Below are 15,732 nucleotides of genomic sequence, written 5' to 3' on the forward strand. Positions count from 1 at the left end.
ATAATGGCCCAAATTAAGTTTTTCATGACCCTTATATTTTTGTTCTTGTAAACCAATTCTGGTCATCAACATCTCATTTCACTAGTAATAACAATTTTATGAGCCGCATAAATAATTTTCTTTTAAAAAAATGCACTTAAGGAACCGAAATTAATTTTATTTTTTCTACCCGAGAGTGGAATTTTGACAAAGACCACAAAATACAAGTCTCTACAAGCCACCAGTAAATTGATTGAGTATTAACAAATTGTGAAAGTCGTTTTCTGAATCAAGGAACTTAACTGCGCCGGAAAACAAAAATTTCATCTCTGAAGTGAATTGTCGATTTAAATTTGTAGCTAGGCCGTGAAAATATTTATTATACCCGTTACTCGTAGAGTAAAAGGGTATATTGTATTCGTGCAAAAGTATGTAACAGCTAGAAGGAAGCGTTTCCGACCCTATAAAGTATATATATTCTTGATCAGGGTCACTAGCCGAGTCGATCTAGCCATGTCCGTCTGTCCGTCTGTCTGTCTGTCCGTATGAACGCTGAGATCTCGGAAACTATAAAAGCTAGAAGATTGGCATTTTGCATGCAGATTCTAGGAGTTCCTACGCAGCGCAAGTTTGTTTCAAAAAGGTGCCACGCCCCCTTTAACGCCCACATTCGCTTATATACGATTTTAAAAATTTAAATATTTCGGAAAAGTGAAAATGCAGTTTTATTGTGTTTATCAATACCTATCGAAATGTAGAAGAAATTTTTCAAATCGGACCATTCGTTAAAAAGTTATGCGTGATCAAAGTTTCTATCTCCATCTCCCTCGCACTCCCTTTACCTGAGTAACGGGTATCTGATAGTCGGGGCACCCGACTATAGCGTTCTCTCTTGTTTTATCAATGCTATCGTCAATACAATGGTTTATATATCTACAGCCTTTAGAATATTTTCCAACTTCGGCATAAAATGTTTTTCCCAGTGCAGATAAAACATCAGAACAGGTTCAGATATAGATGCAATAAGGCAAGATGCGCACTATTAAGCTCTTAAGTACAGACAATTCTCTTTGGCCAAATGTGCGCTTTTCAATTCAATTTCGTTTTCGATTTCCATATTCGAAATAGCCATTTTTTCAATTACCATTGGGTCTGCCAAAGACAAGTACGCGTATTATTAATGTAATAGTGGCTAATTGCGCATTCGCTGCGTAAGCAAATTAGAACACAAGCGAATCACTTCAGGCAGCGGCTTAAAAGCTTTAATTTTGATGGAACACTTGGCCGTCGGCAGCGGAATCTTGGGCCGCATTTAGCCACTGGGATCATTGCAATGATTGCCAACAATACGGCATTATCCAATGAATAGAAAATTTGCAATAACTTCATCCACTTGAGACCCCTCCAGAAATGACTGATCAAGGTTTATGGCCAAATCGCAGCAAGCACCCGCCAAACACCAAATGCCAAATTTACCGCAGAAAAGTCGTTGCATTGATTTGGCCTGACCGAGACAATAAACAAAGTATCACTGCTGGCATGCAGAAACAAATAGAGGCAATCTAAATACGAGTACGAATGCGGCCCACAGAATAATAAAAACACATTGGGAAAATATGACAAAGTAAACAATAATAAGTCCGTGACGAATGGCTGCCAAACTGAATGATCGATACGATACTATTCCGACTCCGCACCGGAATCAGAATCCAAATAGAATTCCGGCTGGACGTCACACAATCTCCGAAATTCCAGTTCAAACATAAAATTTAATTGCCTACAAATTGGCGCGTTGAGTTTTATCTGCAATTTAACCATTTATATGTACATATATATGTATGAACAAGCGTACATGTAGCTGGAAGACTGGTAAACGAAAAGTTTACATGGGCAGAAAAACATCAGCAATGAGCTCGTTTAGTTTAAGACAATAATTCACTGAACGGGTGGGTGGCAGCCGGGAAGCAAATATTTAATTTAGTCAAATGTCTATGGTTTATTAACGATTTCCTCTCGTTTAAGTTGATCGCTTTGGGAAGTACAACATAAACTCGGAGAGGAAAGTTTTGAAATGAGCAAGAGCCACATTTAATTTCCGTCACAAGTTTTCAAGGTAAAATTTAAAAAAGTATAACTTGCTGTTTTTAATTTTTTTTGTTCTTTGGGATTTGGTAATATTTAAATACTATGGAATTACGGTTTTAATAAAATTAAAATTGGACATCTAAGTAAAAATACAAAAAAAAAATGTATTTTGCTTTTTTTCTATTTATTTACAATAACGATATGTTAAAAAACAAGAAGTTCTAATTTTTTGCAAACTATTTTTTCTATTGTTCCAACCGGAGCTATATGACATGGTCATCCGATCCGACCCGTTCCAATAGAAGGTTTTATCCAGATAGCTCTTAACCTGTGAGACTAGTTTGCTTAGAAACGTACATGGCTAGATCGACTTTTCTTGTGATGCTGAACAAGAATATATATAATTTATGGGGCCAGAGTCGTAAATTTCTCTGCGTTGCACACTTTTGACTAAAATTATAATTCAATATGCAGGGGTATAAAAATGAACAGCCCCATGGATGTTTCTATGAAGAATAAGATGATCTGCATTTTTTATACCCTTGCAGAGGGTATTATAATTTCAGTCAAAAGTTTGCAACGCAGTGAAGGAGACATTTCCGACCCTATAAAGTATATATATTCTTGATCAGGATCACCTCCTGAGTTGATATAGCCATGTCCGTCTGTCCGTCTGTCCGTCCGTCTGTCCGTCCGTCCGTCCGTTTGTACGCAAACTAGTCCCTCAGTTTTAAAGCTATCTGCTTGAAACTTTCCCAAAAGTTGTCTTTCTATTGCAGGTAGTATATAAGTCGGAACGAGCCGGATCGGGCGACTATATCATATAGCTGCCATATAACTGAACGATCGGAAAAGCCATAACGTTGGTGTTTTTAAAGTTAGGAAGTTGGGATTTTCTATGAGTTTTATTTTTGGCCAATTAATCCGACCTACCAAATTTCATAAGGATCGGACGACTATATCCTATAGCCGCCATATAACTGATTGATCGGAAATGCCATAGCTTTGGTGTTTGTAAGGAAGTTAGGAAGTTGTGATTTTCTATGGGTTTTATTTTTGGCCAATCAATCCGAAATACAAAATTTCATAAGGATCGGCCGACTATATCCTATAGCTGCCATATAACTGAACGATTGGAAATGCCATAACTTTGGTGTTTTTAAAGTTAGGAAGTTGGGACTTTTTTTGAGTATTAAGAATACATCGTATGAATAATTTGGAAGAATATAATTTACAGAATATTCTGCAAGGGTATATCAACTTCGGCTCCGTCCGAAGTTAGCTTTCCTTTCTTGTTTGGTCTTTATTTATTTTTGCAATAATAGCCCGAACACTTAAACTTTGGCACTTGAGCTTCTTCTTAAGTATTTAATGAATAAAAATCGAATGGGCCTACAATTTTCTACTTGAGGCGCCTAAGTGCTGGGCCAAGTGTTCTTTACGAATTGAGCAAAAATTCAAAAATCTTGAACAGAAAACCCAAATCCTCCTTATAAAAAAGCATATTCATCATAGATATAATGGGATTTCAACATCATCATTATGTTGCTAAGTATTTGGATTGCCCAATTGAAGTGTACACTCATACTTTCTATTCTAAATACTAAGAAATCGATCTAAAACTAAGTTCGCCAACCAAAGATGACCTCTTTCATTATTTACAAGATACGATATTAGTAAAAATTTAATTAATCTTGATAGCTAGAAGTTATCCTTTTTGATGCACCTAAATACGCAAACAATCATCATAGAAATGTAAAATTCAGATCTGTCCAATACCGAAATCGAATAAACCAAATGACCCCAAAGACAGTTGCTTCCTGCAATGGCAGCGCCAACTCGAGCGCCATTTGGACACAGAAATGATATGTTTACACGACTCCGAACGGGAGACTGGGTCCCCGGCAAGTGCACTTGAGGCCGAAGTGCGGAGACACGATTCGTGGAGCTCTACGGCTCATTATGCATTCACGAACTGACATTGAAGTGGGTGCGACGCCCATGTTGGTTGATGCTAGTGCTACATTGCCCATGGGCCTTATTATTAGTATTTGTAACACATGATTACGATTTTTTGTAAACAAAGGCACCAATAAACAAGCAAACACACGCACGCACTAATGATATGTTAACGCAGATGGCGCACAGGGCGTATGAGTGCTGCACGAGTATGAGCAGCGGAAGGAGTAAACCGAAGCTGTTTGTCTGTCAACGGCTTAGGCAAATAAACTTAAAATTCTCCTTTGGCACTGGAATGTGCCTATGTGTTGGCTGCGCGAATGATGAAGACAGGTTAACGAGGATGGTCTCTAAAAGCTATGGCTAATTGACCGGCAATTTAGACAGTCACTTTTGAATGCAGCCCAATCAAAGTTGCCTAACCAAAAAGTAAGGAAACGGGAAGAAAAATTAATTTTTGTTAGTCGATGAATTTATACGCTTTCTTTAAATGAAGAACAGAGGAAAACTATGCAAAATAAAGGATCAATGATTTAAGGAAAACCTGCTCGGACTTATTTGCTTTTATTTTTTTTAAAGGTTTTACTCTAAAGCATCGATAACCAAGGCTTTATCTAGAATAGAATTGTGTTTTGGCTGAGCAGTACAATATAAAACAATGTAAAACCTGGGTCGGCAAACATGCACCACTTTCGACAGGGGCTGAGAATAATCATTATTTTTTTTTTAAATTAAAATCAGAAATAATAAATAATTTTTTATAAAATGAATCACTAAAATAGCGATCACAAATATCGCTCAAAGCTTAATTGAAAAGTTGTCCTTTTTGTTTGGGTAACAGAGAACGTAAACAGATGTACACAAATTCCTGTAAATTATATTTAAAGCATTTGAAATGTTAATTAAAGTTTTTACCAGGTAGTTTTTTTATTATTGTATATTCCAGACGCTATTTGAATGTTTTGTATGCCATTTTTCGAAATCTTTTGACACTCGGAAGCCAAACAAGATCCTACCAAACGCTGGATTCCGAATATTTAAAAATCACAGTTTTTCATCCGTCATGAATTTGCAAAATAGTCCTTATCTGCATAGGAGCTGTTCCGTATACAACATGTATATAAACGCCTTATCCGTTTGTTAGCGTTACGAACACCAGGTCTATACTTAAATACCCTTTGCAAGGTCATAAAAGGCTGACCACCCAGAGAAGCTTAAGCTGTCGACACGCCACAGCGTTCAAGTGTAATTTTCTTCTTAGTCTATTGAATCATGTCCTTTGAAGGGAGGAAGAGTAACTAACTCACTGCAAGGCACTGTGCAACTTCTCGGGTCTTTCCAGCTCGTTAAAAATTCACTTCAGCCCTCGCTTTCACTTCGGATAAACATAATGGCCGTTCATTTGCACCCGTCTGGGCTCTATTCTCGACCTACTCAGCCACCCAGCAGAAATTGCAAGAAAATGTTCTTTTCGAATCGAAGTCGAGCGCCCAGGACAATTGCGTACGTGTGCGCCAGGACCGAGTTCAAAAGGGGAGAATATGACAAAAAAAGAAAAAAAAACGAGAAAAGAAAAGAAAAGAAAAGCAAAAGAAAAGTGAATGTCTCATCTTGTGCGCCATGTAATTTGCTCTCTTGCCATGTGCTTCATCAGAAAGGAAATTGAAAATTGCTGCTAATAGCTGCCGACATTGGAGTGGGTGTGGCCGATAGGCGTTTGGGTGGCAGGATGAACGAAATTCTTCGTATAATGATTATGAAAAAATAGAGAAACGAGAGCAGGAGCTAGCTTCAGAAAGCCGGAGTTTAAATACCCTGGAGTCTTACCGAAAATTTCTGAAAGCGTGCACTGTGCGAAAATACATATGAGAGCTATAGGCTATAGCCCGATTTTGATAAGAGGTCTTAAAATAGGATAAAAGCATAATATTAGTCAACAACAGCAAAATTGACATGTTTATTCTGATCGTTCCAATGACAGCTATACGATATAGACGTCCGATCAGCGATTTCAAGCTTAATCTGCCTACACGTATAAAAAATCGTTTGCAAAGCGTCTGGTCTCTAGTTTTTAAACTAAGGGGTATTAAATCGGATGGGCATGGCTATATCAACTCTGATAGTGAAGCTAATCAAGAATATATAAAGTCTCCTTCACTAAATCACCAAAATCATAATACTCTTTGCAAGGGTATTAAAAAGATGAAAGATGAATAGATGGTACTAGGAAAAAGTAGGTGGAATTCATTTGAAACCGAAGTTGATAAGCTTAGTGACGAAAGCTAACGAGGCGTTTAACTGCTCTTCTTCGGCAATTTAATGCTGATTTATGCGTTGCAGAAAATGTTCAGTAATTCCGAAAAAGCCACTGACTTGCGATAAAATCAATACGCATGCTTATATCCGTTATCAATTCATTCCCACCTAACCGCTTCCTTCTCATACAAAATTTCGGCCCCTGCTGGAATTAGTCTGTTTTCAAATAATTGTATTCTGAAATTGCCTTATCGTAAAATCGAGCTGGATTTTCATCCTTTTCACATACACTAAATGCTAGCACACGATGTTTACACGATAGCTGACAGAAAATAATTGATGTTTGATAAACCTTAATCCGTTTGTTTTAACTAATATTATCACTCATATATCACTCATATATTTTAAAAGTGTGCCCAATGCGAAAAGGTGATTGTATGATTTTTATTTAGGACTTGATTTATTTATTCCGAAGAACTCCTAGTCAATTGTAAATTTCAAAAGCACCTTCACCTTCTTGTGACTCATTCATGGACATCCATGGAAAAAATGTTTACTCTAAGCAATGGGCACTTAAACAGGTTTTAAGCTATTTTATGTTGTTAGAAATAAATAAAACAAAACAAAAGATTAACGACCAAATAAGTTGCAGGTGCTCAACCAAAAGATTCCATTCCGAAAAAGTTTTCCACCCAGCAAACTGATTCATAAAGTGTTTGCCCATACACGACACCATTCAGTTTGTTTTCCCATCTCGATCCATCCAAGCATTTTTTGGTGCCAAACGCTGCAGGGTAAAAAACAGATCTCACTAGTTCACCAAGTGACTGTTTATCAATAGATCTTCAAGTGTTTTCCGCCTGGTATCCTATTAGTAGCGCTCAGGCAGCTGATAAGGCCCCAGTCCATTGGGCAACCCTGTATGGATCATCTCACCCACTCAAATGCTGGCCCGGCGGCCAATCTAATGCCAAAATCGAATGGCGGTCCAACCAAATGTCTGTCTATTGCGACTTTAATTGTCGGGCATTACGAGTCGGCAGGTTCATTAAAAACGTTAATTAAGTTACCCCAATGGAACTTGGACACATGTGGGTATCTCTCAGTCTGCCACACCACAACTTTTTCATCTAAACAGCTCGAGAAAAACAAACCATCTATATAGTGCTAGTTGGACTTAACTCAACATTTGCCGATTTGAATTGCTGCCTAAAAAACGCGATAAAGTAAAAAAAACCAAAACCGTTTTATGCATGCGGTGAAAATTTGAAATTTTTAAGACGAAACTTGAACAATAAACAAAATCACAAAAGCCAAAACATTTATCATTCAATTTGATGCCGCTGCTATGGCAGCCATTCTCGAAATCATTTAAATGATTTTTTATTTGAAGCCAAATAAGCAAAGGAGTGGCCACCGAGAGCGGGGTGGTTGGATGCCGGATCGGATTGGGATTTGGCATTGCGCAAAGATCTTTCAACAGCTGCCGAACGAGAGATTGAGTTGGAAATTGAAATTCAAATTGAAATTGAGGTGGGTGGCCATTTTGTTCGACTGGCGGGCTGCACAACAACTTGCGCAAATAGCACCATCATCAACAATTCGCCGGCTCGTTGCTGTGGGTTGGATTCCCAGGAATTCTCGGGGACCGCACACAGTCACTGCTCGGTTTGGTTGGCTAATGAAAAGCCGAAAAACAATTAACTATAAATTAAACGCACAATTTTCAAAACAAAATAAACATAAATGGGCCGGGCATGATTTGTACTTTGCTTTCCGTGTTTTGTTTACAGAGCAATCGGGTTCCGTGGGTGTGAGTGGGAGACTCCGATTCAACTAAAGGGATGCCGTCCTAGTGGCAAGCCCCATCACCCGCCTGGCAGCAAAGCAATTAGGCAATGTCGCGAGCTGCAATCTCTTTCGGGACTCCCCCTCTTAGGAGCGGGTCCAATAAAACAAAGAGCATAACTTTAAAAACAAAATCAATTTAGAAAGACCCTAGGAAACAGGTATTTCGGTTTTAAAATACTCTACCATAACTGTGTATATTTATAAGGAACATTTGTTCACACACACTTCACTTCCAAAAGGGAATTCGTTAAAAGTAAAATTTAGGTTAAAGTTGGACAAATTGACTATTTTAAACTGATTAAATCTGCAAAATACGCAATAATTATTAATTTCCTTTTATAAGTGAATAAATGGTATAATTTAGACATAAAAAATAGTTTGTTAGAAATCTCCAGGTTCTAGTATAGGTTTTTGGAAAATGTTACGAATTTAGAGATAGTCTTAAATTAAATAGATGATCTCAAACCTATATGGTGAATTTAAAGTAACAATTTTTAGGAAGCACACTTTAAACAACTAATGTACCTTATGAAGGCGTAGAGTACCATGCTTTAGAATTTGGAGTTTAGTTAATGAATTTGTTGTGAAGTTATTTCTACCGGGAACTGTTGGGAGCAGGGCTGCTGCATAAACAAACGCGGCGACAGGGCAACACGTGCAACAACAACAACCACAGCAATAGCCAAGCGCTGCCTGCAAATCGCCGCTCATTCTCAGCCTCCTTTTATGGCACACATGTGTGCAGCAGACGACGTCGATTCCGATCGGCCAGAGATCGAGGCACTTGGGTGGGGATCGGGGTCGGGTATTTGAGGGGCGGCGTAATGAACAGGAGTATGGGAAGGCAATGCCAAAACGCTAAGCAAAGTGCATCCAAATGGGCCAAAACAAGAATCCAGTGCATTTATAATAAGTGAACATTTCGGGCATTTTGTTTACACTTTAAGCTGTCCGGGCAACGGTTTTGGCATTTTCGTTTGAGTCTCCCATTTTGCCATTAACTGCACTCTCTGCTTAAGAATGCAGGCCTGCAAAAATGTTTAAGCAAATAGCGAATATCGCTAAAATTGTTTACCAGACTCGAGGACGTCCGGTGACAGGCGGCGACTAATTGCAGTTCAAAGATTGCGCATACGCCACTTGCGCCACATGACTAGTTTTTGTATTAATTTCAAGACAAATATCGGCGGCCCTGTTTAAACGAATTGCTGGCAAGTAGATGTCAATTCGTAGCACTCCGTCATGTGTGTCATAAAAAAGGTTGCATAAACAAATCCGGGCGGCGCAGTATAAACAAATTAGTAGCCAAGCCGCCGGCAGCAGGACAAACGGATTTCACTCCAAGACCACATGCAGCGTGTTTTTTCAACCCTTCAGCGCGGTAATTCCACATCCAAAGCGTGCTATAAAAATGAAACTCAAAGTCAAAGAGACCATGAATTATCACGGCGAACAATTGGGTGAATGTGGAGTGGGGAGGGACTCAAAAAAGGCCCTCACGTTCACCCATATAAAAACTACTCAATTTGGGTTTTCACTCGAGACATTTTCTTAATAGATATTGAAATTATAATGAAAAAACAATTATAATAATATAATAATTTGAATATTTTGAAATATTCTACAAAATAATTTAATTAATTTGAATCACTTCTTAATTTTTGGATATTCCCATTTGGCAATTCATTAATTAATATATTTTTGAGCTCGAAAATAATGCCTTCAGATTTGTCCTATTCTTCTAAATCTTTTATTAAGTTAATATATATTTATATATATATATATTTTTTTATCGTTCTTTCCTTGCTATAATTGATTTAAAAATCTTAGCTTTAAATACTTAAATACTTCTACAATATTGTTTATTATCATTAGGATTACCGCGGGATTAATAAGGGAACATAAAATAATAAGTTAATTGAATGTTTTTAAAAACAGTGATTACATTTTGTACGGTGTTTTATTAGATAAATAATGATAATTGAAAAATAATAAATAAAAAAGTTTTTTAAAATCGCAAAAAAATTATCTGAATCTCAAGGTTTTTCCGTATTTGTTTAAATCAACGAACTTATGTAAATTTGCTTTATTTTAGTTCGTCCGATTTTTATAAAACTCAGAACGTGTTTGAAATTGTCAAGTATAATCATTTTATTTATTAGATTTAAATTATTTTTCCGATAAGGCCCTCTTCGACTCATATATATCTTTTAATCTAGATAGCTTTACAACTGAGCGTCTAGTTTGCGAAGAAACAGGCGTGAATGGATGGATCCAATTTCCTGGGGCCGCTAATAAAGAGTGCGTATACAGAGTCGGATATGTCTTATTCACAGCGTTGTTAACAGACTTAAATTATACAACCCTCTGCAAGGGTATAGTAACGAGTAATACTTTATTCATTAGTGGCAAAATGTCCTTATACATATAAATGTTTATTTGAAATAAGAATTATGACGAGCGGCAAAAATGTACTTACTCGCAGTGCTGGACAAATTATTGACATAAGTAATTACAACTGTCACTTGATTTTAGTGTCCTAAATTTGTCAAATACCGACGGGCTTTTAGTCTAAGAATGCGCCCAAAGCAGAATGCGTACTTCGAGATCGAATTGTTTTTTCAGTTGGCAGTCACCAGACCAGCACGTTCAATGTCCCACTTTCAAAGACACTCAGAAAGATCACCCCAAAAATAGGAGTGTATATTTTTGTCTTAAAATTTAAACATTTAGAAAGAAAACTTAATAAAAATTACTGTCATAACAAAATAGATATTGTTAAACCCGTTACTCGTAGAGAAAAGGTTTTTATCACGTAAAAAAAAGCCATTTCTACTCTGTTATGTATATATATAGAGTTTATAAATTAATTGGCCTCGCCAATTATCGAAATATTTTTTAGGCTTCAGGTCAACGTTTTTTCTAAGTGTAGAAAAGGGTGAATGATGGTGTTGGAAATTTAAAAATGTTCTGCAAGAAAAATGCGCAATATTGTTGCTAAACGCCCCTGTTGAAGTGGATGTTCAACAATGATCACACGCTTACCTTCCTTCTGGTTGTATGTCCTTTTCTACTTGTTTGTTTGTTTGTTTATAAACATCGCCGGCCTTTAGAATTGTCGCCGCCTGGCTTTTGAGGCCTGTTCTTGTTGTCGTCAGCCACCAACTGTGCTGATAAGGACATGTCTATGATTCCGAACCTATTCCTCCCCCTCCCGGGATGATCCTGTGCAAAGCACTGGGGTGAACCGTATGTAAGTCACTGGTTTGTAGGCCACAGGCGTCTGTCCCGACCCATCTGACACATTGAAGCACTTCTATGTCGACATTGAGTGGGCCGTCATAGTCGGTCATCATCAGCGGCTATTGGTTTTCGCAAGGCTCCGGCCACACGCATGGCCACTTCAGCAGAACGCATCTTGACGCCCTCTTCCCCCCGATCGTTGTCATTTCTCAAGAGTCTGAGGAGCCTGAGAACACTCTCCCGCCTGTTGATGCAAATTGAGGTCATGTGCATCAATTTGTAAGACAACCGCCTGCGAGTTTCAAGAACTCTTTGATTGAATTCATCATTAATCGTTTTAAAATATTATACGATCTACAAATATTCCATGTCAAAATTTTAATTAGCTATAAGTACCACATTTATAGCTTTGTTACAGAAAATATATCAAAACTCGATATCTTTAAATTAAGGCCGTTTTTTTTCACCACAGATTTTTTTAATATTATATTTTAGTTCCGTATTATCTATCATTTAGAACACCTTATTAATTTCCTCATTTCTATGGTAAATGCATACACTCATAGAAAAATTAACCCTACATTTTAGAAATTCGCCTTAAAACTTTATTTTTTCTAAATCCAAGAAAAGATTTCTATTTTCAAGGAATTTTTTTCTCAAAACAAGAAAACTTTTCTTGAATCAAGAAAGTGTTTCTCAAATGTAGAAATTGTCGCCATAAACTAAACTCACCTTAAATCCAAGAAAGAATTTCTATATTTTAGTAAAAATGGTACTTGTTTTTAAAAATTTGTTTCTTCCAATTAGAAATTCTGCCCTAAAAAATTATTTACCCTAAAAAATAGAAAAATTTTCTCAAATTAACCTAAAAAATTCGATAACCCTAAAAAAATAGAAACGCTTTCTTAAATATAGAAATATTTTCTAAAATTCTTTCTTAAATATAGAAATATTTTCTAAAATATAGTAATATTTTCTAAAATATAGAAATATTTGTGTTATAAACACAGATGAGAAGTAATGCTTTTATTGAAAAATAATTAATATGTTTATTGTCATAAGAAATATCATCTTAGAAAATTTATTTTAAATATTTTGACTTTTCCAGTTACAACTTAACGAGTTCTAAAAACTTTTTTTTGGTTTGCCGTGCGTTCTTCGCGCGCGACCGTGGCTCCATTCAATGTCTTTGAACTCACGCGCGGGAGACCTGCGTTCGAATCCCACCGGCGGGCGAATAAAATTATAAGAGTTTTCGGATAAGTTACTTATCGGATTTTACTTGTAAGAACTGAAATAAATCATAATTGTACTAATTTCTCTCTCTCTTCCCCGCAGAATTACAGTTGAAATCGATATTGGCAATTCATTAGTGCACTACTAATACAAACTTTGTGACTTTTCTGAAAGAAAAGCGAAGTGCTTAAATCATATATGTGTATATACACATACATAAATATACATAAGTCCATAAATCCTGAATGAAAAATTACATCATGATGAAAAAATACCCTAAAATTTATGGTTAGATGCCCCATTTTTAAGAAAATTTAACATAAAATTTAAGGTTCGATGCCTTTGAAGTCAAAAACAAGAGAGAACGCTATAGTCGGGTGCCCCGACTATCAGATACCCGTTACTCAGGTAATGGGAGTGCGAGGGTGATGGAGATAGAAACTTTGATCACGCATAACTTTTTAACGAATGGTCCGATTTGAAAAATTTCGATAGGTATTTATAAACACAATAAAACTGCATTTTTACTTTTCCGAAATATTTAAATTTTTAAAATCGTATATGAGCGATTGTGGGCGTCAGAGGGGGCGTGGCACCATTTTGAAACAAACTTGCGCTGCGTAGGAAATTCTAAAATCTACATGCAAAATGTCAATCTTCTAGCTTTTCTAGTTTCCGAGATCTCAGCGTTCATACGGACAGAAAGACAGACAGACGGACAGACAGACGGACAGACGGACATGGCTAGATCGACTCGGCTAGTGATCCTGATCAAGAATATATATACATTATAGGGTCGGAAACGCTTCCTTCTAGCTGTTTCATACTTTTGCACGAATACAATATACCCTTTTACTCTACGAGTAACGGGTATAATAAGGCGATTTTCTTGTTTTTAGGGTTAATTTTGGTATGAGTATACCTGCAATAGAAAGTTTCCAGCAGATAGCTTTTAAACTGAGGGACTAATTTGCGTATAAAAGGACGGACGGACGGATATTGCTAGACTCGCCTGGTAATGCTGATCAAGAACATATATACTTTATAGGGTCGGAAATGTCTCCCTCACTGCGTTGCAAACGTTTGACTAAAATTAAAACACCCTTTGCAAGGGCATAAAAAAGACATTTAATCGACCACAAAACGATTAACTATAAGTAATATTAGCCAAATATTCAAAATATAAAAGTTGATCAAAAAAAAATTAAAAATGTTTATCCAAATATCCAATACGATAAACAAATTAGCCAGCAAGAAAATACGAACATTTTTTTTCCATTTATGATTTTATTTAGCTCTCGGATAGATACAACTAACACTTAAGGCTACTAAAGCTATGGTACATCTATTGGTTAAACATATAAAACACAACTGCCACGGCTATCACAAAAACGTAACCCCTGTTCTTCTTCGGGATATCTCCCATCGCCACCTAGTCGATTTCCACATTCTCGTCGCCGTCCTCCGGCGCTGAATGAATGCTCTCGACTCCGCTTTCCACACTCATCATCTGGCCAGCAGGACTGGGACAAGGGGTCCGCTGAGGACGCACTGTCCCCTGGTTGGGAACTGGTGACGAGGATGCCGAGGATGCGGACACAAAACTGGACAACTGAGTGGGCGGAGGGATGGGCTGAGGCACCTTGTGTTGCGGGTAAAAATACGGGAACGGCATCTGTATTTGGGGCAGCGGCAGACCTCCATAGGCCAACTGCAGCTGGTGGCGATAGATGTTGATCAGAGCTGGATCCAGGCCGTGCCCCGCCCCAGGGGCAGCAATGTGGGCGTAGGCGGTGCTGCCATCCTCCCGCACTAAAACCTGGACAGGAACCCTCTTACTGGCCCCCAAAAGAGCCGCCTCGTGCTGCTGGATCTGCTTGCGCTTGGTCTTGTAGCGGCGGTTCTGGAACCAGATCTTCACCTGGGTCTCTGTCAACCGCAAGCTCTTGGCCATTTCGCTGCGTTCCGGGCCGGATAAATAGCGCTGTTGGGCAAAACGACGCTCCAGCTCGAAGACCTGGGCGTGGCTAAAGGCGGCACGCGACCGTTTTTTGCGGCTCAACCCACTGCCGTCGTGGCACAGAGGCGATTCGGAGGGCGAACTGCTCAAAGGCGGCGGTGAGTCGCAGTCTGTAAGCGGAAAATAATGGAAAATTAGCGTCACACACAAAAGACCGAACAAAAGATGTGCTTTTCCCCAAAATCCATTAACTCTGAATGCGGTTCACTTTTCGATTACTTACCGGAATCGTTGCTGGTGCAGCGTCTCATGTCCAAAGGAGCAGCGAGCGTGGACCCAAAATATGCCAATTTGCGCTGCATATAGTCTGCTGCACTGGAGTTCGATGGTGCTGTTGCCTGGTGATGGTTAATATTGTCCATCGCCGCCGAATAGTACTGCAGATAGTTGGTGCTCTGCCTGGAATTCGGCTGCGCCTCCTTGGTTTGGGACAGACTGTAGAGACTGAGATCTCGGCAGCAGAGGGACGGCGATTTGGAGGCCGACCTCTCGCGATCAGAGGGCTTTAACTTTTCCGAATCCGGCTCGGAGTCCACGCTGGACATGCGACGCGTTTCCGCATTGGTGCGCGTTAAAATGTCGTTGATGGAGAAGGGCGTTGTGAGCGGTTTGCTCAGACCGGCCATCGCTGCACCCACACCCGCACTTTCCATATTAAGCATTTTTGTAATTCCTTGAATATTTCTCTATGGAATTTTCGACACTTGTACACTCCGGTTTTTTCTTGCTTTTCCGGTCTAAACGGCTCGAGAGCTGCAGAGCAAATGTGCTTGAGTTGCACGCTCCGGGCTGTCTTTAAATAGCGCCCGAGATCCCCGGCGAAAATCACTCGGTTTCACGGAGTGGAAATGTGCGCGTTCTAAAGTGGTTCGTCGGCATCTGGTGGTGGATTGGCATTCGAATCCTCCCATTGGTAAGTTTAAAATCTGGCTAGAGAGCCTTTGAGTTTCTCTCAAGTGTGTAAACAAAATTTGTCGTAAAATGGATACGGTTGCTTCTACTTGCATGGTGCGCCTTATTGTTTTGAGAGTGCATGCATCCTGTTTATTGTTTGTTGCCCTGCTAGCTGCTCTCCCGAATAGAGTTTAGGTACAGTCTTTCGA

The 15,732-nt window shown here is 38.6% G+C and overlaps 1 protein-coding gene across 1 annotated transcript; it reads right to left on the minus strand.

Moving 5' to 3' along the window:
• Positions 1–13,914: 13,914 nt before the first annotated feature.
• On the minus strand, positions 13,915–15,381 carry LOC108039151 (homeobox protein bagpipe). Its single transcript, XM_017116074.1, has 2 exons — positions 14,853–15,381; positions 13,915–14,739 (listed from the first exon to the last, which is right to left on the minus strand). The coding sequence occupies exons 1-2, from the start codon at positions 15,289–15,291 to the stop codon at positions 14,042–14,044; spliced, it is 1,137 nt and encodes a 378-aa protein (XP_016971563.1). The 5' UTR covers positions 15,292–15,381; the 3' UTR covers positions 13,915–14,041.
• Between the last annotated feature and the right edge of the window lie 351 nt (positions 15,382–15,732).

Source organism: Drosophila rhopaloa, unplaced genomic scaffold (genome assembly GCF_018152115.1).
Source record: "Drosophila rhopaloa isolate 14029-0021.01 unplaced genomic scaffold, ASM1815211v1 contig_155, whole genome shotgun sequence".
NCBI lineage: Eukaryota > Metazoa > Arthropoda > Insecta > Diptera > Drosophilidae > Drosophila > Drosophila rhopaloa.